The sequence below is a fragment of the Cheilinus undulatus genome, linkage group 7 (genome assembly GCF_018320785.1).
Source record: "Cheilinus undulatus linkage group 7, ASM1832078v1, whole genome shotgun sequence".
NCBI lineage: Eukaryota > Metazoa > Chordata > Actinopteri > Labriformes > Labridae > Cheilinus > Cheilinus undulatus.
The window spans coordinates 27,176,959-27,201,041 of record NC_054871.1 but is presented as its reverse complement, the minus strand read 5'-3'; the positions used below and the strand labels follow the sequence as shown (position 1 = coordinate 27,201,041).

At 38.6% G+C, this 24,083-nt stretch overlaps 2 protein-coding genes across 4 annotated transcripts; one reads left to right on the top strand and one right to left on the bottom strand.

Moving 5' to 3' along the window:
- The first annotated feature begins 3,167 nt into the window (after positions 1-3,167).
- Positions 3,168-6,467, top strand: ccl44 (chemokine (C-C motif) ligand 44). The gene is made up of 5 exons (XM_041791795.1): positions 3,168-3,330; positions 4,276-4,405; positions 5,123-5,270; positions 5,426-5,499; positions 5,632-6,467. The coding sequence occupies exons 1-4, from the start codon at positions 3,267-3,269 to the stop codon at positions 5,462-5,464; spliced, it is 381 nt and encodes a 126-aa protein (XP_041647729.1). The 5' UTR covers positions 3,168-3,266; the 3' UTR covers positions 5,465-5,499; positions 5,632-6,467.
- A 2,634-nt stretch (positions 6,468-9,101) lies between these two features.
- Positions 9,102-23,759, bottom strand: slc1a6 (solute carrier family 1 member 6). 3 transcript variants are annotated; one of them, XM_041790449.1, is made up of 12 exons: positions 23,643-23,738; positions 23,477-23,558; positions 15,958-16,224; positions 14,993-15,130; positions 14,543-14,750; positions 14,195-14,237; positions 13,589-13,705; positions 13,326-13,510; positions 13,011-13,244; positions 11,733-11,927; positions 11,047-11,181; positions 9,102-10,809 (listed from the first exon to the last, which is right to left on the bottom strand). In XM_041790449.1, exons 3-12 carry the CDS (start codon positions 16,178-16,180, stop codon positions 10,611-10,613), a joined length of 1,677 nt encoding a protein of 558 aa, XP_041646383.1. In that variant the 5' UTR covers positions 16,181-16,224; positions 23,477-23,558; positions 23,643-23,738; the 3' UTR covers positions 9,102-10,610. The 3 variants fall into 3 exon arrangements, with proteins under 3 accessions (XP_041646383.1, XP_041646385.1, XP_041646384.1); XM_041790451.1 differs by lacking the exon at positions 23,477-23,558 and having other exon boundaries at positions 23,643-23,759; XM_041790450.1 differs by lacking the exons at positions 23,477-23,558; positions 23,643-23,738 and adding an exon at positions 17,271-17,590.
- Positions 23,760-24,083: the final 324 nt, after the last annotated feature.

Here is a 24,083-nt window from a genome sequence, read left to right as displayed (position 1 = left end):
CAACAGTCTGGGGAAGGCCCTTTTCTATTCCAACATGACTGTGCCTCAGTGCACATAGCAAGGACTATAAAGACATGGTTTATTGAGTCTGGTGTTGAGGAACTTGACTTGCCAGCACAGAGCCCTGACCTCAAACCCCATCGAACACCTTTGGGATGAACTGGAAAGGAGATTGCAAGCCAGGCCCTTTTGTCGAACATCAGTGCCTGAGCTCTTAAATGCTCCGCAGAATGAATGGGCAAAAATTCCCCATAAAAACACTCAAAATCTTGTGGGAAGACTTCCAAGAAGAGTGGAGGCTGTTATAGCAACAAAAGGAGGGCCAACTCCATATTAAAGTACATGAATTTGAGTACAATATCATTACAGTCCCCGTTGTAGGAATAGTCATGCAGCCAAATGGTTTTGTCTGTATAACATAACTGCATGCAGCTTTGTACATATTCACCAATATCTCAAGATTTGATGTAAATTTGTTCTTAACAGAGTTCCACTTCAAACTACACAACTTTTTGTCTGTTAATATACTGTGTCAGATGAGGTGATCACAGAGCCATACATTTCTGACCAATTAAATAGGTCAGATTCCACTTCTTTAGACAGTGCTGTCATTAGAAACGACATGCATATGTAAAAAGGAAAGACATATCCAGATGGATTTTAAAAAAGCTGTATTTGTTTTAGATAAGTACTTAGTGAAAAAAATCCCTTCATAATTTAACATCATACATTTAAATCAAACATTGCATGGTTAGATTAAATGTTGACCATATAGTCTTGCATTTGCACATATTCTTCAGGAATATAAATGTTCTCAACCAATTAAAATATAGGAAAATGTCATTTAAATTAAAGGGTTTCGTTGTTGCTTTCTTAACTTTAACATACTTGAATGCTGTTAAGTGCAAAAGTAACCATTTTACTGTCATATCTGCACTTAAATTTATTTTTTCTTGGGTGTTTTGATTTTGTTATTAGCAAAGAACTAATAACAGATAAGAAAACTTTGGCGAGTGTCTGAATCTAAAAAAAACTGCATAAGTAAAACAAACTAGAGTTGGTAAATGAGGCCCCACACCATGAATGATTAATCTGTCATTACTGCATTCTACTTTTTTAAAGTTTGATTTGTCTTCCAAGCACCCCACCCTCCGACTGAAAATGGGTCACACTAGATATCAAATTTACGTATATTTATATGAGCAGACTCTTACAAGACACCGAAACGAAGCAACAATAGTATTCCTGTCATTCTTGTGAAAAGTGAGTGTAAATGGTTGAACATTTCTGTTATAACAAAAAAGGTGCGGTCTATATCCTTGATTCTCAACTGGTGGGTTGGAACCCAAAAGTGAGGCCTGGAAATGTATATGACAATAAGTCAATAAAATACTTTTAATTTTTAGCAAATATCTTCATCTCTTTGTTTCGTTACATATTTTGTTCCATCTCAGGTCAAAATGCTAAATTTTTCCTTCAAAACATTTAGTTATGATTGAAAAATTAAAGAAACTTGGGGGTGAAATTTTGTCATTAAAGAGGTGGTGGCAAGTCCTGATGCTAACTAGCATTTATGGGTAGTTTGATCCAGATCAGCTGTAAAAAAAAAAAAAAAAAAAAAAAAAAAACTCCTTTAAAATAATAATAACAGCCTCTACATATTTATAAATCGGCAATGCAAACTGATTGGGTTTTGAAATTTAAATGACTTCTTGTAAATGTGTGTATTTGTCACACTTAATCAAGCCTTGATTGATCATCTTATGCCAATTTTTATTTGGCAGGATCATTTGGCTGAGGCACTTTAGTCCTTTTTTCCTCCACAAGGTCAGATCAAAGAAATATCTCTGAAACAGACACAGGCCTACATCAATTTCTCTTTTTTCTCTCTCTCCTCATAATCAGGTCCTGATGCTGTTTTCTGTCAAAACCTTTCCATAATGGATGTAAATGACTGACTCTCAGAGCCTCCAGCTTATTCTTGTGGTGTTCAGTTATGAAAGGGAATTACAATTTTATTATGATTTATGTACAGGCAGGGAGTGGCTGAAAAGACATAGAAAGGAAACATTTCTCAAACATCTGAATCACTTTATTGGCCAGATATGTTACATTTACTTGGTGCCATTGTTGCACTGGAACGAGCCAAGCCATAAAAAAAGATATGAAAGAAAACAAAGAACAAATTCAAACAATCTCTCTGAATTGGAGACACCCTTTGAGAAGGAATGTAAGATTTGTCCTAATGTATAAGTAGGAAAATGTAACATTTGTTACTGGAGATTTATAAGTAAAAAAAAAAAACATGGCAAGGTTGCAGTGATGTGCTAACAGCATAGAAATGTTTGGTTATAAGGTTTACGAGTAGAAGCATGCAGACTGAAACTGTATGGGGTCGAGGATTGAACCTTGTGGAACACCATGTACAAAGTAACCTAAAAAAAGAGTGCACACATAAGCATTCAAACTTTGTTTAAATCACAGCATTTTACAGGGGATTTAGACAATGAGGCAATATTTGAAAAAATAAATATGAGAGGCAATAAATAAGAGGCCTAGAACGAGAGAAAGCAAAAACAACGCACAAACAAAGAAGATCTAACGTCACATGAAACTCTGAATCACTATGCATGTAACCATTCAGAGTTGGGTTATAAATCCTGTTTTTTACAGGTGTGTTTGGTATTTTGTCTGAAATCCCAAAGAGAATATAATGTTGCGAACTCTGGCCCAATTGCACAAATCAGACATACCTTTTGTCCTGAGTTTCCACAACTACATGACACAGCTTTAAACCAGAGTCAGTTACAAAAGTCCAGGTAACATCAGTCCTCTATGCTGATTTTCTTTTCATTTTTTATAATAAATCTGTCTCATTACTGAAGGAGAAAATGCTCCAACATCAAGCAAAGAGGCAGGACAAAGGAGGAATTTAAAGGATGTTAAATGAGACAAATGAGGCTTGGCACCCTGGGCGAAGAGGAAGGAAAGGAGAAATGAGCGAGGTGAGATGAGTGTGAAAGGAGGAGAAAATGAGGGAGGGAGTTTGGCTGAGCGTGAGAATGACTGAGAATGGATAAACAGAGGGTGGGAGGGAAAGACGGTAAGATAGAAAAAGAGAGGTGGTGGAAGTGGGTGAGTGAGTGAGAGATGGGCAGGGAGGTATAAAAGAGAGGGAGGGAGTAATATAAGAGAGGCAGCCATAGAGGGAGAGGTGACAGAGTAGATTATCCTCCTCTCCTCTCCTCCTCTCTGCCAGCCTCATCATGTTCATGCTGCAGATGTTGACTGTTATCTCTCTGACTGTTATTCTCCTGGCATCTGTGGAAGGTAGGACGCAACCTTACTTACTGTGTGAGTGTGTTGCATGGCGTGCATGCACCCTGCAGGTGGACAGTGTAGCACAGAGAGCGATGGCGAAGACAGAAAAGGAGAGAAGAGGGGTAGCAGCATGCAGCAGGAGCAGCAGGGATGGAGGCATGGATGTAAACAGAAGGGGCACGAGGATGAGCATCTGAAACACACACAGAGAAAGACAGCAACTGTGTCAGGGCTCAGCGAGTGTAATGTGTCGTCTTGTGTGTTTTATGACATGTTGTGGAAGCACTTGAAGTGCGTTGATGTGCCTGAGGATGGATTCAAAATCATGTGGCACAACAAAGCAGCACTGTCCTATTTTACAGCTCCTGCTGCTTCCATCACACTTTAATTTGTTTACACATTTGCTTTGGATGTAAAAGGCATCATGGCACACCCTCCACACCAACACACACTCCTCCCCTCTTTCTCTCACTTTCTCTGTCTCTCATTTCCCTGCCATGTGAGTATGTTTTGCAGCACAATGGGATGCCATTGTAATTCCTCCAACATTCTTGTTTGTACATGTGTCCATATGTGAGTGTGTGTATATGTAACTAGAGATCATGTGCACATTCTGCAGAAAGAAGATAATATTTTTCTATGTGCAAAGGCTCAGATTACTGACTTTAGTGTGCGTAATCTGGATTAGATTATGTGCAGAACATGTAAATGCAATATCTTCAGGTAATGCTAATGTTATTTTTGGAATGATTTGCAGTAATGCATTCTTTTTGGAACTTTTTTAGCTTACATAATGCTGCTTCAGTTTTCTGCACACTTTTCAAAGACTTCATAACCTGGTGATTAAAGCTTGAATAAACTGAAAGCATACTGAATTGCACTTGACACATAAATGCCTATTATATCATTTAACTTTCCAGATGTTTCCCTGTGTTTGCCTCCTTTCTGTACCAGGTAAAGGTGTGCAGATGCAAAGAGATGTCCAGTGCTGCATGTTGTACTCCCAGGGCAAGGTGCGGACCAAAGATGTGTTGCGGTTTGAGGTGCAGACAGAGGGGCCCGACTGCAGTATACAAGCCATCATGCAAGTATTTCAACTATCCACTCCTGGAGCTAAAGAGCACATAGCAATCTGCAGGCATGGAAAATATGCCTCTCGTTAGAGGAGGGCAGAGCTGGGCTAAGAGGCATTGTCATCTTTCCAGGTCATGTTGTTATGGCAGGGCTCGGAGCTGTAATTGCCAGGGAAGTAAGAGAGGAAATATGTGGGAATAACAAGCCATCTGAAAATACCTCCTGAGCCAGCTGAGCCCTGCCTCAGCCAGTCAGTCAGAACAGCAGGGTTTAGTTAAGTAAACCATTCTGCATTGTGATACCTATTGTTTCCAGCAGGTCAGGGAAATCTGATGTAGCTGGAGGAGCTTTTTCATGTGGTCCAGTTAACAAAAACAGAGAATTCCTACAAAGTAGTTTGAATGGTTTCTTTAAGTGCTCCATACTTCAGTGGTTTCCAGCACTTTTGCCTAACTTTCCTTACTTTGGACCACAGTTTCTCCAACAGAAAGACACTTCTGTCTTTCTCAAAGAGAAAGGAAAATAATATAACTCTATTTCTGGCATGTCTGGGGGCTCAAATTCTCGGACTCTTTGCTACAACAGACAGACATCTTTGTAGCTATAACATTATTGCTGAATCATTATTTGTATTGCTTTTGTCCCCTAATCAGTTTAAAATCTGGTGGGTCACTCCTCTGATTGTGGCTGTAGTGTCTAATTATTGTTTTGCTCTTTGTTTTAATAGCCTTTACACAAAGAAGGCGGTGAAATGTGCAGACCCTAGAGACAGGAAGGTTAAGAGGCTGCTGAGGAAGCTCCTGCAGAGACAGAGAACCAAGGCCCACAGAACCATGTGGCTCCTTCCTCATGAGAACCTGCCTGTCATGTCAGAGGTCAGATAAAAGCTGCTGTATGGCTTCATTTCATCATAACAAAGACTTACCTCTTAAATGTTATAACTTATGCCAGAATAAGCCATATGAGGATAGGTTTTTGTGTTATTTCCATGTTAATTTGAACACTTATAGATGTTCTTTGTTATCATTAGGACAAAAAGGATAGCTGGGCTGTTCTCAATGTGGAGTGATGGAGTGAAAAATGGAGGACAAATCATAGTCATAAGTATGTTTTTTGTTTTTTGTTTTTTTTTTTCTTTTTGACTTGAACTTATGTAAGTTCAGTGCATTTTATATATTAAGTAAAAGTTCTTTTTTTCCATTGTCTAATCTCTTATGTCTATGTTCTTGTCTACAGGCCAAGTAAACTTACAGCAGCTCACCATCTTTATGTGGCGATGCTCTGCTGACTCTCCAGTCGTCTTGTGTCTCTCTCTATCTACAATATTTGTCCCTCTGGGACCAGACCTGGGCAGCAATACATATTTAAATGGCTTTCGATATTTAAATAAGATCCATGCTTGAAATATTCCCAAACAGGTGGCTGAAACAGAGGACTATTTCCTTGTAAGATAAGCAGAAATGTTTCTTTTTTAATGGCTCATACTGTTATTTGCCAGTCAGCCTGGAAATGTCTCTCTCTCTCTCTCTCTCTCTCTCTCTCTCTCTCTCTACAACATTACTACTCGTGGCTGATGTACAATCAGTGAAAAAGGTGTTCTTAAAGAAATCATACCGAGCAGTGATATTTATATTGTATAACAGCATACTCAATGCTTATTTGTGACTTGTATACTTTCAGTGATGTGTAATGACACTGCACACAGTGCAGACTTTGACCTGATATATCTGACTGTTAGACAGGTGAAATGTGGGAGGAAATTTCATCTTTTTAGTGAACAGATGATCCTGATTTTTTGTCCACCCTGCATATAGTCTGTTTGTAATCCTGGTAGAAACTCATATTAATCTTTGAATAAGAGATCCTCAGGCATTTACCAGAAGATCTACTCATTTGCAGTTTACATTTGTCATTTTCACAGTAGTCTGTCACTAAACTATGCCAAAGTATCCATGAATCAGTTCATCAAATGGCAAGGCTGTTAAAACTTTGAGGGCTCAATTGTGTTTGGCACACAAAAGTATTGTTGAAGAATGCACTGTGTGTGAATTTTATAAAATAATCTGAAATTATAGCTGCCTCGGTGTCTTTATTTGGGTTTCTTGTGTCTGTCTGCATGACACTACTAGCTAATGACACAGCTATTAGCCTCAGTGGTTTTCAGTGCCCTTTAGCTTAATTTAGCATGCTGGCAATCATAACAAATAGTAATATACTGACTTCTGTTAGGAGACTTAGACAGAATAGGTTAGTATTGTCTAAAGCATGTGTTTCCATTTGTATTGACCAGTAGTGACGATGGTTTGACCTCCACTGTTTACTTCTTTAAATTATTTTTTTAACAGCATATGTCTCACAGTTGCTAGGTGATTTTAGTCAAAATTTGATCACTATTTTCGCTCACAATTGAATTCATGTTACTTGTATTTTAAGTTAGCATTTTTCACTTCAATAAAACAAACTCATTTTCCTCTAATGCTTTTTTCTCAACTGAAATGTGCTGCTGTTGCTAGTAACATTAGCTAGCTAGCTAGCCAGCTAATGCTAACTTTAGCTAGTGCACTAGCATGAAAATAGCATCACAACGTCCAATATGCCACCAATATGGTGTTCAGTGAGGGTGTGATAAGTCCATTGTTTCACACCTGGACGTTTTTGAGTAAGTCAGCAGTATACTTCATTTGAGTTAAATGTATTGTGTGATTGCACTTACGCTTATGCACTCAAATAGTATTTAAAACAGAAGTGTACGATTTGGGACACACTGAAAGTCAGCACAGTAAACAGAATGATTTAGAGATTCATTATTATTCTTATTATTTAAATTCTTTTGTCATTATCTTCATTAAATCTGATTATTTAAAAGTTTACATTGTTTCGTGATGATTAAGGCACAAGGATACCTGCATTTAGCTCAAAGTGCTACTGTGCTTTCAAGCTAAAAGCTAACATAGATGCTAGCATGATCCAGGTTATAAATTTAAATGGTCAGACATGAAGACTTTGCTGGATCTAACAAAATAGTTTAAGGCAATAGCATTAATCTGCAACAGAATCTCAGTCTGTAAGGACTTGCGATTGGAAAAAAGAGGGTTGCCAGTCCAAGTCCCAGTCAGAACAACTGTGGAACTTGGTCTGGTAGCTGGAGGGGAGTCAGTTTACTTCTGTACTGCTGAGGAGCCCTTGGGCAAAGCACAAACTGGTAAATGGATTTGAGCTTATATTGCACTTTTCAAGTCACCTGACAACTCAAAACACTTTTACGCCTCAGGACACACCTACCCATTCATAGCTATACACTTCATGCACTCCACATGTATACACTGATAGCATAGGTTGCTATGGAGAATTGGCCATCAGTATTAGCTATGCATAATCATCCATACCCATTTACATGCCACCAGTGAAGCAGTGGAATTTAGGATTAGGTGTCTTGCCTAAGGACACATTAATATGGGAATTAAACCCACAACCTTCTATTCTGATTGCATGACAACAGACTCTGCCAACTGAGCCAGTCACCCCAGAACCACCCCTCAACTGCTCTTGGTATGCATACCTTTGTTGCAGAAACCTGTCACTCTGATGTCTGTCAGGATTCATGTGCATGTTTTTTCAGTCTATGTATGTAGCATGCTCTTTTTTTCATTTAACGTTGAATTTCACCTTATATCTGGGACTTAAACTGAATTCCCCCTTGTCACAGAGATAAACAAAGCATCTCCTCTTTAATCACACCTGAGCTTGCCATGAAAATAGAGGCAAACAAGGTTAGTTTTAGCTTTAAAATGTACACGTATTTACATCCAAATTAGATAATTTAGATCAGTGGTTTTCAATGGTGGGGTCAGGGCCCCCTTGGGGGTCGTGAGACACTGAGGGGGGGTCACCAGATGCCATCCAAAAAAACAAAACATTTCAAAAATGATATCAAATTGTATACTTGACTCATTTACCTTTGTCTTTTAACCTAAATTGCTCCAGTAATGCTTGTAACATATTGTTCCAAGAGATTCATTCACTATTTAAGAGTATGCCATTCTACTCTGTTCCCCATCTCATTACAAACTTTCCTGCTTCCATCTGTTGCCCTTCTGTTAACATTCAGCACATTATGTTACAGATTATTTTGTACATAGGTATATGTCTTTTTTTCTTTTTTCTACTTTTGTTTATCATTTATATATCTTTCTAATTCTATACCCATGTACTTACTTAGCTTAAGTACCCTTTGCAAGTATTTTTGATTTCCCCCCCCCCCACCCTATTATGTGCATATAATGAAACAGCTGAAACTTGAATTTCCTTTGAGATCAACAAAGTATCTATCTATCTATCTATCTATCTATCTATCTATCTATCTATCTATCAAGTTTTCCTAAAACTGTATACATACAGTTAGTTAAATGTAAAATAAAGTAATTTTCATTTGATGAGATTTATACTAAAATCAAAGCACTCTTTGAAAAAAAATCCTTAAAATGTATGTCTGCACCTGACGAATTTGTACAGCTGTTTTCACCTATGCTTCAACCAACATCAGGTACATAGAACCCATCCAGTTATAATTTAGAGCCATGAAACTGACATAAAACTTTTCTCTTGTTTTTCATGTGTGAGTAGAAAGGTATCTTTCTGTTAGGAGAAGATCCTCCACCAGGGGTCGCAACAAACACAGAAATGAGAATCACAGTTTAATTCCTGAGCCATTTATTTGCCACGTTTCATAAACTGTCCATCAAAACGTCGAGCTTCCTACTGAAATAACATCAAGCATCAAAACCAAGTAAAACCCCTAAATGAGCAATTAAGTCAGACCTTTTACTGAAATAGCTGTAACATCTCACTTTCATAATAATTAAATCTTCTAAAACAATCAACTACTAAAGCAAAAAGCAAAAGTACATTCAATTTCTCAAGGCATTTACAAACTTTCTTCACAGTACCTGTTCACAAAACGATGAAAAAGAATCAATCAATAGATTGATATGTATCATTCCAATTAGAATATAACCAACATAATAATATGACTTATCAAGCAGGAAGCAGGCAGGAGTGATGGTGTTTTAGCATTTTGTTGAAAAAAAAAAAAAACAAACGGTCCTATGTTGTCTTGGAATTACTTTCATTGATATTCTATAAGTAAATAATCTCCAATGCAGGACTGATCACATCGTATGATATAGTGCTATTGATCATACTCCTGAATTAAGGGCATTTGCTATGAGAAAATCAAAGTTAAAAACAAGTATAACTACAGCTATCCTTTGGACTACTTTGTAGCATAGCAGTCCCACAATCTTAAACGTCTTTGCACCAAAGGAAAAAATACAGGAAATACACAGATAGGATTTGTAAGAAAGCACTGAGTGAAAAAATCTACCAAGTCACTTGAAATATATACCAAATAATTACAAAACCAAACCTCTATAAACTACAAAACAATAAGTAGTAAAGACACTTCTGAAGTGTTTAACAGTCAAGTACCTTCAAATCTGTACAATAACTTTGTGCAAGCAACTTAAATAACAAGAAAAATGTTAAAAAGTTAAATACTGGATGCAAAACTATTCTGAAATTGATTTATTTACATTTTGCTGATATGCTTCAGAGAATTTTATGTGTGTTGTTGAAGAGGATTCATATAATTCTTAGTCCTGTTAGAGGTAGTCAGGATGATATTGACAAAAATGAGTGTTTATGAAAGAAAATATCATCAGGTGTTAAGTCATGCAACAGAACAAGAGAAGATTGTCATGAATAACATAGTAATAACAGGAGAAAATCGACTGTTTTACACTTCTTTATGAAGGTGGGTGTCTGTATTTAAACACTAATGCTGGTTAGGGATGTATAATGCTCTTGCTGTGTGGATCATATATAAAACTTTTTAAAAACATGATAAACTGTAGAATTTGAAATGTACTTTTCACAGTTGTTGACATATTATGCTTGCCTGACACAGAGTTCAACAGTTAAAATACCCCAAATAACTGGCACTGCAGGCAGAAACACTGAGTTGGATTGTAGGTATAGTATTGTTAACTGTTCCACAAACAGCATGTGTACCTTTTTCCTTTCAGGGGCAGATCAGATCTCTGAACACTGACCAAGACCTTTTATTTACCTACGACTTTTCTTTTACCAAGTAAAGTCAAACTTCTGGCTAGATGTTTGTGGTACACGAATACCTGAAGGTCCTGTCTCTTGTCTCATCACATTGTGGTTTCACTGTTGCGGTGATTGTGTGAATCGTTTTCCTGGCAGATAAGCTGGTAGGGCTTTTCATTCTCTTCCAGCACAGAGTTGCAAACATCAGCATCCTGACTCTGCAGCTCTCCACGGGAGAGGTGCTCCACAATGCCCGCCCCGAGCGAGTCACCTAGCACGTTGGTGGTGGTACGCAAGCGGTCCCTGGGGAGAAGAGAGACCAAATCAGATGATGAAAGACTTACAGTACAGATTTTTAACATTATTGCACATATGACATAAAAGCTCACACACATGACTATGACAGTCTGTCACTCTGCATTATGCATTGATAACCTTTGTAGAAGAGCAGCTCTGGGCTCTCTGAAGCTTTACAATGACATTTAAGCTGGCACACACACAGACCAATCCCCATCAAGCTGACATTTAGTAGAAACTCACAAGAACCAATCCACAGCGATGATCAGTGTTATGTCCTCTGTGGGCAGTCCCACCGATGTCAATACGATCACCATGGTAACCAGGCCAGCCTGAGGGATGCCTGCTGCTCCGATGCTGGCAGCGGTTGCTGTGATACTGAGTGGGTGGTGGGTGGGATGAAGAGGAGAGTGAAGACTTTTAATAAAGAAAAACAAATAAACTGCACATGTGCTCTCCTGGTGGGAGTAGCAGAGTGACAAAAGCATATGAGGAATTATACAATTATGTAAATTATTTCTGAGGCTGCCAAACAGGCATGCTTTAGTGAATTACAGAAAGTTGAGCACATGCTGTCAAAGAGGATTACACCATCTCTGTGTAAGAATATCTCTTCCATGAATTATTCTACCGTTTTAATAAAAAGGCCAACCAGGTGAATCATTGTGTTAATAAACCAAGGTCACATGTTTAACGAGCAGATTATTCATCAGGCAGGCATCTCTGTCACAAAGTATAACAGGAGTAAGTTAATATGAAATTATTTGGAATCTATGAACTGTCTTAAACAAGTCTTTACAACATTACATCAGATATCAGTTAATATTTTCAGCTTATCTGGTGTCTGGTGTTAGGTGTCCTAAAACTACTCCCATAACCCCTTGGTATCTGTTTATATTGATTAACCAACAAAACCAAAATTGGGTTACCTTATTGTGAGAATCTGTCCAAAGTTCAGGTCCATGTCATTGACTTGAGCGATAAAAATAGCTGCCACAGCTTCGTAGAGGGCCGTTCCATCCATGTTGATGGTGGCACCCACAGGGAGGACAAAACGTGTCACACGTTTATCCACACGATTATTCTCCTCCAGACAACGGAAGGTGATGGGCAGGGTAGCAGAGCTGCAGAATCAAGGAGAGATGTATTGCTATGACAGTATTTTCAACCTTTTTTGCCTAAGGCATATCTGAGATTGAGCCAAAAACTCAGGGCATGCCATATTTACATTCTTGCAAAAAAGCCACTTCGGCACAAAACAATATGATACCATAACATTACAGTAGAAAACAACTAAACAACTTAAAAATATATTGTGTATTGTATCATATTATTAACCTGACACACTGGCAGGTTACACACATCCATCTGGGAAAGCTTCAATGGGAAACGTCTGAGAAAAGGCAGAGGATTTGAAAAAACTCGGAGTGTGATTGGATAAACATTCTGTCTGTCACATCTCTACAGGCCAATCAGAGCAACAAAACACGTGACGTAGCCGCTATCAAGCTGCACATGCGCAGCTACCGAGGAATAACGCAAAACATGGCAACTATAGACATGTAAGTACTCGACTTTTGCCGTTTTTGAAAAGAAAACAACTCTCTGCTGTTCTTTGCTCTTCTTTTAATGAAGGAATGTCGTCAAGTTCTAATAAAACTGGTGCTAGTAGCATCCATGCTAAGCTCTTCCGCCATAATTGCACCCTTCTCTTGTTGCTGTTTGCTTACGTCACGACTCCGCCGTGCCTGAAAGTACTGCCCCTCGTCGCTGATTGGTCCTGTCACTTTCTAACCGGGCCCAAACGGATCAGATGGGAGCTTTGCAAGATGGATTTGCCAGTGAAAAACAAGGAAATGGACGCATCCATCTGCTTTGCAAGGTTATCATATTGTATCATATCACCACAGACGGTATCACATTTTATCATGTTATGTTGTCATGTTATTGTTTCCTATGTATCTTAATGTGTCGTGTCATATCATACGGTATTGTAACTGAAAGTAGTGCCTCGTACTACCTCATTTCCAAAACTTACACCATGTAAGTGTAAATTTTGGAAATAAAGTAGTACGAGTGTAATGTGAATATGTTCTGGGGATACTAGATCCCCTCTTCTTTGATGATACATAAAAATACTATAAAAGCACTTGATTGGACTGAGGCATTAAGACAAACATCTCTCAGTCCCCAGTGATAATATTCACCTGGATGAGGTTCCCAGAGCAGTGATGAGCGCCTGCAGAAGACCGCCAATGAAGCTATATGGATTTTTCCTGGTCACAAGGAAGAATAGCAACGGCAGGACGAAGAGGCCATGAATAAGGAGACCCACAATAACTGACACAGTATACATCCCAAGCTGGCCTCCCACTTGGGCCAGATCCTTCATCTCAACAATCTTCCCAGCAATCAGAAACAGGATGCCCACTGGAGCATACCTGGGAGGTAAAGAAAGAGCGACTTTAGACTGTGATAATCTAGAAAAATTAAGATCAGAAGGTTACAGAGTTATTACTAACCAGATGATGATCGCAACCAGCCTCATGATGGCTTCATTAAGGCAGTCGAAGAAGTCTCTGAGAGCCTGACCCTGCTGCTTCATGTTGCCAATGACCAGACCAAAGCACATGGAGAAAACTACCAAACCCAGAGCGTTCACTCCACCAGAGGAACCAGACACAGGGACAGTCTCCTCCACTGTCTCCTGTCATGAAAAAACATGTAAAGAATCATTAGATGCATGTTTTAATCACCAGTTCGATGTTTTATCCATTTCACCCACCTGTATGGTGTGCAGCACTTTGCTGAAGTTAGAGTCTGACATATTTAGAGTGTTGGTGAGATTCAGAGTCACTGTGACATTCCTTGTGTGCACAATCTTCTTGTATACAGTTTTATACTGCAAGAGAGAGTGCAGATAAAAAACACTTTAAACGTTGCTTGAGTGAAACAGTTTCTGATAATGAAATATGATGTAATACATGTGATAGAGAGAAAAGGCATTGTTTTAAATACCAATATTTGTCTTTGATGCTTTTTTGTGGTTGAATGATTTACAGTAACTATAAAATTCCCCCCTTTAGATGGTTTACTTTTTAATTGGTTTCAAAGATCAATCACTGTCTATATAATTGGGCTATTTTGCATAACCCCCCCCCCCATCAGGCTTGCACATCTTAACACTTGCACATCTTAACACTGCATATTTACTCCATTCTTCCTTACAGAACTGCTAAAGCTCTGTCAGGTTGTGGGAACAGTACTCAAATCCAGCCACAAATTCTCTATTGAACTGAAGTCGGAGCTTTGACTCAGCCACTCCAGAACATTCAACTTGTTGTCTTTGAACAATTTCTCTAGCATATTTTGCTGCATTCAAAAGCCTTACCTGCTTAAAACAGGCCTCTACAAGATTGGGAGGGAACATGTTCCTTGAAAAAAAATGAGAGATTGTTAAATTTCTTATTACATCTGTAGAGAAAATCATGATGAGTGGGTTATAAATTTGGTAGTAATAGAATATTCTTTGTTGATCACCATTTTATTATAAATATAGTCAGATAGAGGGATATATATTAATTTCTAAATTCAAATGCACTGGTTTGCCAGATTTTTACTCAGAATTATGGCCAGATCAGATGAATGGATTTTCTTGTCTTTTATAATGGTGCCATGTCAGATCAAATCTGTGATTAATTTCCCAAGTAGGACAGTAGAGTTTGTGTGTCATTAGTACCTGATGAGATCCAGGAAAGCATCAGCAGCCTGAACTGGTTCTATGTTTCCACTGTTGGCCACAGGACTGTCCCTGCTGCCTTTCCCAGGACAAATGATCACAACGATGACAATCCCGATGAACACAGCCAGCAGAGTGGTCACCATGTAGTAGATCACAGCACGCACACCCATCTTACCTGAAGCTTTGCTGTCCAAGGAGGAAATACCTGACACAAGAGAGTTTTTGGTTAGCAGTATTCAGTGAGTCCAGATGCTGTTCTCAGTGTGTTCTTTTCATTGACGATTTCTAAATTCTGCACCTTTAATTGTGTCATCATTAGCTGGGACTAGATCTGTTGATTTTTACTGTAAAGGACATTCTGCTTGGAGTTATACACCTTAACTATTCACATTAAGGTCTATAAACTTAAACATCTCAGTAGCATGAAGTTTGTGTTTCTAAGCCAACCTGTGACCAGACTTGAGACAATGAGAGGCAGCACCAGCATCTGAAGCATCCTCATCAGCAGCTCCCCAGGAAATGCAAAGTACTTGATCTCCCTCAGGGACAGATTGTGTGGGCGTAAAGCAAAGCCCAAGATAACACCTGAATACATGCAAACAAAAAAGCAAAGTCAAAATAAGTCAATTGACAACAATCATAATGCTACAATTCTCTTCAGGTTGTAAGTCATAGATCTTGTGTCAAGAAAAAGTTTTGTTGTATTATGTTGGAGTTTATTCAATGAAAAACAACCAAAACTGACTTTTAGCTAGCTTTTCTTAGATTTAAGTAAAGGGGCCCCTAGGGAAAAAAGGTTGACTAGTGGGTTGGGACCCAGAAGTGGATTGCAGAGCTATGCTTTGAAAAAAAAAATGGGGCAAAGATTCTATGATTTACTACCCTTGGCATTACATCAATTTATTCAAATTTACTCTTTAGCTGATATATTGAGTACATTTTGGTAATTTTCATGAGATCTCAAATAATTATCATGATATCTTAGAATAAAAAATGCCATCTTTTCATTTCTTAGATCTCTGGAGAGCAATCAAAGAGTACATTATCAAGGTAAACAGAGTAAAATGAAAGTATGAATGCACATCCTCCCAGGGCTTCTGCAATGCTGTGCTTTGAAAACATGTTTGTCTCCTCCAGTGTGTTTTTTCAGTCATAGTCATGAAATAAATTAAAGAGGTTGGAAATTTGGGTCTCAATCTCTCATTAAGGAGGAGGTGGTGGGTCCTGAGTTCAGACCAGTTGAGAATCGCAGAATCAACTTTACTTGATGCCCTAAATACAACACAGGCAACTTTAAACACAGCAGTAACAGGATTTGAGCTTACCACATCAGAGGAAAATACTCAACTACAGTGAACATGGCATCCAGAAGAAATAGCATTACATCTCCTTCTGTTTCTGTCTTCACTCACCCAGAACTACGGCAGCAATGGTGAAGAGGACAAACAGGTTCTTCTTGAGGAAACCTTTGACGCTCTCCCGACTGATGGAGCTCATCCTCTCCTTCAGGCTGCTGGCTCTCCTCTCCATGGCTCTGCGTATGCACCTCTTTAGGTCTCCTCTCTCTGGTAGGGGGGGTTTGTCCGAGTCCTCGTTTAGGAATAGACTGGCACTGGTGGGGGGCTTCTCATTCATAATCAGCTCTAACACTTGGTCCAGGAGGCAGGTCTCTTGAGAAACTGACCAGGAACAGAACAATGTAAGGACAAATAATTAGCCACTTGTTATATTTTATAACGTCAAGTTTTGAGCGAAAAAGTGAGACATTTTGTTTCAACATGGAGACTGGTTGCACATTCTGATATTGTTCAGGTTGACTCAAAACAAATTTGATAAAACAGATAATGAAAGAGCTTTGAAATGAAAGAGATTATGCATGTGGTTCAAATTAAAGACTCTTATAATGACTGTTGGTCAAAACCAAGCCCAGCCAGGATTCAGCAAACAGAGCTACTGTGAAACTGTAAGTGCATGTCTGGAGGAAAGTTAATATGTGGTCACTGATAAATACTGGCTGAGACATTGTGGTCTTAGTTTATCATGCTGAAAACAGCTTCTGTAAAGCAGAGAAATTTAATTTACTATCCATTTCATACAAATTCATAATAGTCATCAGATGAATCAGTAAGGAAAATAATGACATGTAGCTCTACTTGAAAGTCAATCGGTAGACCAAAAAAACAAAACAACGTCACCCTTTTCCGACTCTAAGCTAATCATTACTCAGTGATAACAATGACTACAAAATGGAGGGAAATTTAACACCGGTCACAACATAAACATAAGTACTCTATGATGTACAAATCATATGGCCTTTTTGTTAATAACTTAACATAAAATGAACTTTAGTATTTGCAGTAATAGCACTTATTTAAAACTTCATGTTGAAAAAAACTGGACATAATTCTGTCCAAGTCACACAAATTCTCAGTAAAGACTATCGTAACAAAAAAAGTCATCTACAGAGACCCTATCTTTTACTGGTCTTCAACAGCTGGCCAGCAAACAACATTAAGCTGTATTAATAATCGACTGTTAATATGAGCATGCATGTGCAATTCTGGCTCCATAACTGCATGTTCAACAGCCTTTGTGTGTGTGTGTTAATAAGAAAGTAAATATGAGCAGTGTGATTCTAAATCCTTACTCTTCTTTTAAAGTTTTACTATATACAAACTTTAACAACAATATGAAATAGTTAATAGGTGAGATTAGGCGGTCTTACCGTATGTCCTTCACGACAAAATGTAGTGTGTGCAGCACGTGGCTGTTGGTCTCACTTCTCCTTATCTATGTAGGCTACAGTGTTTCCTCTGAAATACCCTCCGCAAACAATCTGAAGGCCCGCTCTTAAAGAACAATGCAATAATACAGGCTGAGCCTCAATGCCTCTGTATCTTTATTATTCCCCCCAGGATAAACAGCATATGATCTCAAGAGACGTCACCTACTCTGTTTCAACCAGTCCTCGCTATTGATTTTCTTTTGTGCATTGTTCAGAGATTCTCATTTATCTGGACATCCATCAAAGTTGAAAAAAGCCATTGTTGAGTGGGTTGTAGGACAACCCTTGATGATCCATGCCCATTATTCAGTGCGGTGTCAGAAAAGAAGAATTAGCTCTCATATTGAACTGTTAACAGTTACTTCCTTCTCAGTGAGTGTGCGTAACCGATACACCAGAGGAAACATCTGATCAGAAAATGCAGCATAGTCTCAGAAACAGACAAGGGCAAAGAGCTCAACACGATGCTGCAACACAAAGCATTGAGAGGATAAGAGGGGACAAACTTGTGCTTCACAGCTTTAAATAGTCCAACCACCAACTTAAAAACACAGTGACTACAAAATAATCTTAAATAAAAATGTTATGTAAAATAAGTGACTCCATAAATATTCACCCCCTTTAAAATGACTAACCCAATTCAACAGAGGTCCAGTTGGTGCTAGTCGTCTCACAATTGGTGAGACGGGGATCACCTAAGTGCGGCGAATGTGTCTCAAGTGATTGGAGTCTAAAGACACCTGTCTCTGGAAGACCCAGTCTCTGGTTAATATTCCTGGCAACCATGACACCAAGAAAAGAGAACACTCCAAGCAACCTAGAGAAAAGGTTATTGAAAAGTGTAAATCAGGGGATGGATACAAAAAAAGTTTCCATGGCACTGAACATCCCCAAGAGTTCAGTTAAATCCATCATCAAGAAAAGGAAGAAATATGGTGCATGTGTAAATCTGCCTAGACTTGGCTGTCCTCACAAACTGAGAGACCGTTCAGTAAGGAGACTTGATTAGAGAGAGGCCACCATACAACAACTGTTGCCTGGGTTCTTCACCAGCCAAAGCTTTATTGGGTAGTGGCAAAGAGAAAGCCACTGTTGAAGAAAACTCAGATTAAATCTCCACTAGAGTTCACCAGAAGACATGAGGAGACTCCATGGTGAAGCTAAAGAAAGAGGTCTGATGAGACCAAAATTGTGTTTATTGGCCATCAGAAAAGACGCTGTGTTTGGTGGACACCAAACACTGCACATTATCACAAACACACTATCCCCACTGTGAAGCAAGGTGGTAGCAGCATCATGCTGTGGGGATGCTTCTCAGCAGCCGGCCCTAGAAAGCTTGTAAAGGTAAAGGGTAAAATGAATGCGGGAGGACAATATTATTCATTATACAAGAGAACTATGGCTTGGGAAAAGATTTTTTCCAGCAAGACAATGGCCATAGCATACAACAAAAGCTACACAGAAATGGTTTAAAGACAACAAGGTGAATGTTCTGGCGTGGACGAGTCAAAGCCCAGACCTCAATCCAACAGAGAATTTGTGGCTGGACTTGAAAAGGGCTGTTTATACCAGATCCCTCTGCAAGCTGACAGAATTTGAGCAGTTTTACAAAGAAGAATGGAGTAAAATTGCAGTGTCCAGAAATGCAAGCCTGATTGAGACCTATCCATCTAACAGAAATCTGTTTTCACTTTGACATTAAATAGTTTTTTTTTTTTTTTGTCAAAAAGCCAAGTTATATTGGCCATGTTGGATTTATAAAATCAATAAAGGGGTAAAATATACATGGGGTCGAATACTTTTTATGTACACAGTAAGCCAGACATTACTCTTAAAGAGTTTTCCTTTCAGTGGTTATAACTAAGAAAACAGACAGAGCCTTCATCATTTTACATCATCATTTCACTTTGATGTAATTGAGTTTCTTTGTACCTGTACTGTTTGAGTAGTTTTTAAAATCAACTATTTTACTTTTACTTGAGTATCATTTTTATGTATTGTGCTTGTATGCTACATTCTACATGGCTTCCTTAAATGGGTCAAAGGAAGATAAAAATTTAAATGTAAAAAAGAAGAGGTCCAAGCTTCCCATCAATCACATAATGCTGATTTAGAAGAGAGGGCTATCATCTTACAGAGGAAGTTTCCAGTTTAACAAAATCTAATTTGTTTTATAGTAAGCAGTTTAAGGAACCATGGGGCATTGAACAGCAGACATGGAGAAGTAATAAGACATCAGTATAGGCATCCTTATTGTTGATAACTTACAAGAAAATTACTCTGACTCAACTCACAACAACCAATCAAAAAAGGTCACACAGCAGAAAGCTCCTAGAGAATTGATTAAGGAACAACAAGTGGCTTTTCGAGCCTAAATGCTCTTCCTCAGACAAACAAATCTATCAACAACTTCACTTATTACTAAAGAAATCCTTTAACGGGAACTTTATGGTGCGAAGAACTTTTTTTGGCTCTCTGTAATTGTTTTTTTCGGATCAAGCATTCACCGAGGAGTGTGTGTCTTAATAGGATTTTTCTATATAGAAAGTCTGTACTTTTGAGTGTTGGTTTTTTGTTTCTGAAACAGATATTACACAATGAAAAATAATGGTTTTATTTAGTTACATTTTGAGATAGAACCATCATGGGGCGCCAGATACCCCAGAATCACTGCAGCACACTGTGCACAGCAGGTTTGGGCAGTAGTCTCCAAAGTGGGTGGCCATGGGTTTGCATGTCATTCCCCACTTTTTCATTCCTCATTTGACCTACTGTCCTTAACTTATCATAAATCTGAAAAAATAAAATAAAAAAGTACAATTTAAAGTGATATGCAAAGCGATTTCCTCTTTCATGGCCCCAGAAAGAAGACCTATAGTTTTAAAAATGGTTTGCTTTCAGTCCCTTTTTTAAAGAAAAAATGAAGTTGTCTGAGTCTGAGCAGAAAACAGAAATGTAAAAAGATTGTTTTTCCATGTTAGCTGGATGCTCTTACCAACATGCAGGATTGCCAAATAGATGGCAGTGTGCCAGAGGTCCTTCAGGGCTGGATAAGATGTCTCGACTTCATTTGGTATGTGAGTAACTGAATGATAAAAATGTCCTTTACCTAGTTTGGGTTCACCTCAATAGAAATTTTATGTTTTTTTCAAGGCTACAAGTGAGACAAGCAGAAACAGCAGTTTTCCCTCAGCCTTAGCTCCACAAGCAAACCGTCCCTAATAATGAGGGTACCATGATGACATGTTGACGTTTGGTTTGCTTCTTTTTCTATGTGTTTTATTCTTTAAATATTTCCAAACATAATTTACTGTTTGTGTTCTCTTAGAGAAAGATCATCAGCCGGGTATAATGCTTTCCTTTTATTCTTTATGAACATTTTGACAGTCCTTTTCTTTATATCACTGTTTCATGGCGTTGGTTGCTGATGTCACTTTAACGGTTTTGCCTCTGCTGCCAAAGGCACTAACTCCAGCTCAAAGTGCTCTACCCTGCCCAGGCTTCAGTGTGACAACCCAAACATCCATGGAAATAAGAGGAAGTAATAAAAGCCTGCCCAGCAGAGAGGACATAAGGGCCTGTTATACATAATAACAGCAAGCATCAATAAACCTGACATGGTCTACTTACAGTCTCTACCACTAACAGAAAGCCACCATTAAAAAGTCCCACAACGCACAGCAACACTAAACACAAGGAAATAGTAAAAATTGAACTCAGTGCTGTCAGTTTAGCTGGTGGACAGCAGTGCAGCTTGTAAAGCAGAGCACATTTCACACTAACAGAGTCATTTCAGACTGGTGTGTTAAAATATACTGGCGCATAGGAATGTCAGCTCAAGCTATTACATACACAGCTGTACTGCTGTATCACACTTTATCATACTGTTCCTGCAATGCTTCGTCGTATTCGTGGAAGTGAATAAGTATTTATGATAAATTTTATGAAATTAAAACAGTAAAACAATAATTATTCCTTCAAAATAAGAGTGTGACTAGGTTAGCAATAACTTCTGAATGAAGCACTGGTTTTTCAGTGTTACTCACCACTCATGGTTAAGAGTCTATGCGTCAATCAGTCCGATCAGATTCAGAGTCAAGGACTCTCAGGGTGTCAGCGGTCCACAGAGTCAGGACAGTGTGTGAAAGTGTTCAACTCAAGCAGCACAATGTCAGGACGTCTCACAGCTCTGCCCTCATAAACAAACAGACATGAAAAGGCCTCTCACATGGTCTGACCTTCTCACACCTCCACAAACATACACGCACACACACTGACCTACCAACCTTCATAATTCACAACAAGTCCATCAAAGTCCAGAACCGATCCATCTAGCTTCCATTACCTAATCTAAGTCAATCAAAACTACATGTTTTACAGAGTAGACTGACTTTCCTGAACAAACCTGGTCATGTGACTCAACATAACTCAACCATTTAGTGAATAAGAAAGCAACAAAAGACACAGATCAACTACTTTTTAAGGAGCAATTTCATGCTGTCAGTCTTCTTAGGAATAGTTGAAGTCTGTGCTTTTAGAGCTTGAAAAAAATAGTTAACAATCTACATTTACATGTTTAATGGACACACAAGAAATTAGTGGGAGTGGAGATTATTTATTGGCTTTGTTCAACAATTTCATCATGACAATAGGCATTGTTGAGGATGACAACGATTGACAGAGACAATTATAGATGAGGTCAATACTAAAGCACTAGCTTTGGCAAAGCCATCTCTGCTAGAATTGAACAGTAATAAAACAAAGTAAATACCACAAATGGACAGAAGTAGCTGCATGTAAGTTTGTGCACACGCTCTATGAGACTGAGAGTGAAGTAACACAGATGCTCTGTTCACCATTCAGTCACATACAGTAGATAAGTCATAACAAGGGTGCTGATGATGTTATCGTGATTGGCTGATATAAACTGCAATCATTTGATCAAACATTGCATGTTATTTATGAAAACCCTAAGAGGGCATGCATCCATAACTATTTTTTTTTATCTTACTCTGTTTTACTGCGATGACAAGTACATCTGTTTTCCTGAGATTTTTACTTATTTATGATTTTAGCTCAAGTTAAAACAAAATAGGATGTACAATGTTATCGACATAATATCAGGATTGGCAGAAATTGTCTTCATAAGATAATCTGAATCAGCAGATATGAACATTTCTGCTGATATTTACAACTTATATATATCAGCAGTAAGTATCAGCCATATGTACAAATACATTTTTAGAGTTTTAAGCAGGACCAACACACCTAAGTCAGCATAAGTCTTTTTCTTTGTTCATCTTCACTCCTTAAACCTTTAAGTAGGGATGCACCGGTTTAGCATCTGACAATCATCAGCCATCCGCAGATATGTGGGCAAGGACTTATGTCAGTTGCAGATGTTGATCTGTTGTGTAGTATCATTTAATGGTGGTAATGTAACGGTATTGTTCATTTCAGGGTATCACGATGACAGGAGCGTTTCAGTTATTGTGGGCATGTAACGGATTCAAATGATACGTGGGTCTTCTGGGCAAAAAGTATCAGAGTAGCGGAGCCAAGGGAAGTGGGAATTACAGTTACCTTGCGTACCCATCATTCTTTGTGCTCCACTCGCGGGCTTGATCTAACAGTGCAAAAATGGTGGATGCTACAAGTGGAGAAGGATGACAAAGTGACAAAGTTTTAGAGATTGTGGAAGATCCACTAACTTTTAAATCTTATGATGATGGATACAAGTGTTATGCTCCTAGTGTCAAGCACCTGGTGTTTAGCATTTCATTTGGAAATCAAGGTCCTAGTTGGAGGAAGATAGGAGGACTTTTTCCAGTATGTAAGTGAGCTATTTTTAACAAGAAATCACATCCTGTATTCACTCATTAAGAATCTTTGCAACTGAAAATGTATGTCTCCTACTTAATAGAATAATCAGCCCTAAATGCTAATGGACATATTTTTGGTCTTTTAGAGGCATGAATACACATTTTATTCTGATTTGAAAACTGCTTAAAATTCCTCAAACATCTTTAGATAGATAGATAGATAGATAGATAGGCTCACAAATTTTGCCTGCACTTTTTGTTACTATTCTGTCTGAACCAGATAGTGTGGTTGCCAAAATTAAAAACAAATATGAAATGATTTACCCTGTTTCTGCCTCTACTTGAGTCCAGCCGTCATGAGGAGAAAGACCCTTTCTTCTTCCACCTGTTGTTCTTCCTTAAGATACTGTGCAAACAAACATTGAAACTTCACTATCTTCCACACAACTTTCACTGACACCTTGGCAGACTTCTCTCAAAAAAGACTCACCAGATCAATCCAATTGTTCACACCTCTGCGTGTCCAAGATGCTGCGTACACAGTCTTATGGATGCTTCTCCGTCTCTCTCCCTCCTCCACCACCAGCGAGCCGTTAATGAAATACAGTTGTAGCCCACACACTATATCTCTCCTCCGTCTTCAATGTTATCTATTTTTTTCCACTATGAAGTCCTCGTATGTGCTTTTTCACGCAGCCTCTGACGGAAAGGAGCGCCTGGAAGGTCTGCGTAGGAGGAGGAGAGGTTAAAGATCCTCCAGGAGGGAGAAAAATGAAGAAACCACCTGCTGCCCATCCACGACAATGAAGCCGTTGTCATTGGATTAATGGCACATATTGGAAGCTACTACCGTCAATTAAACACGGTTAATGTCTTGCACACTTACACCATCAGCTTTTTCCTATTTAAACAGACGTATAAACGCAGTTTT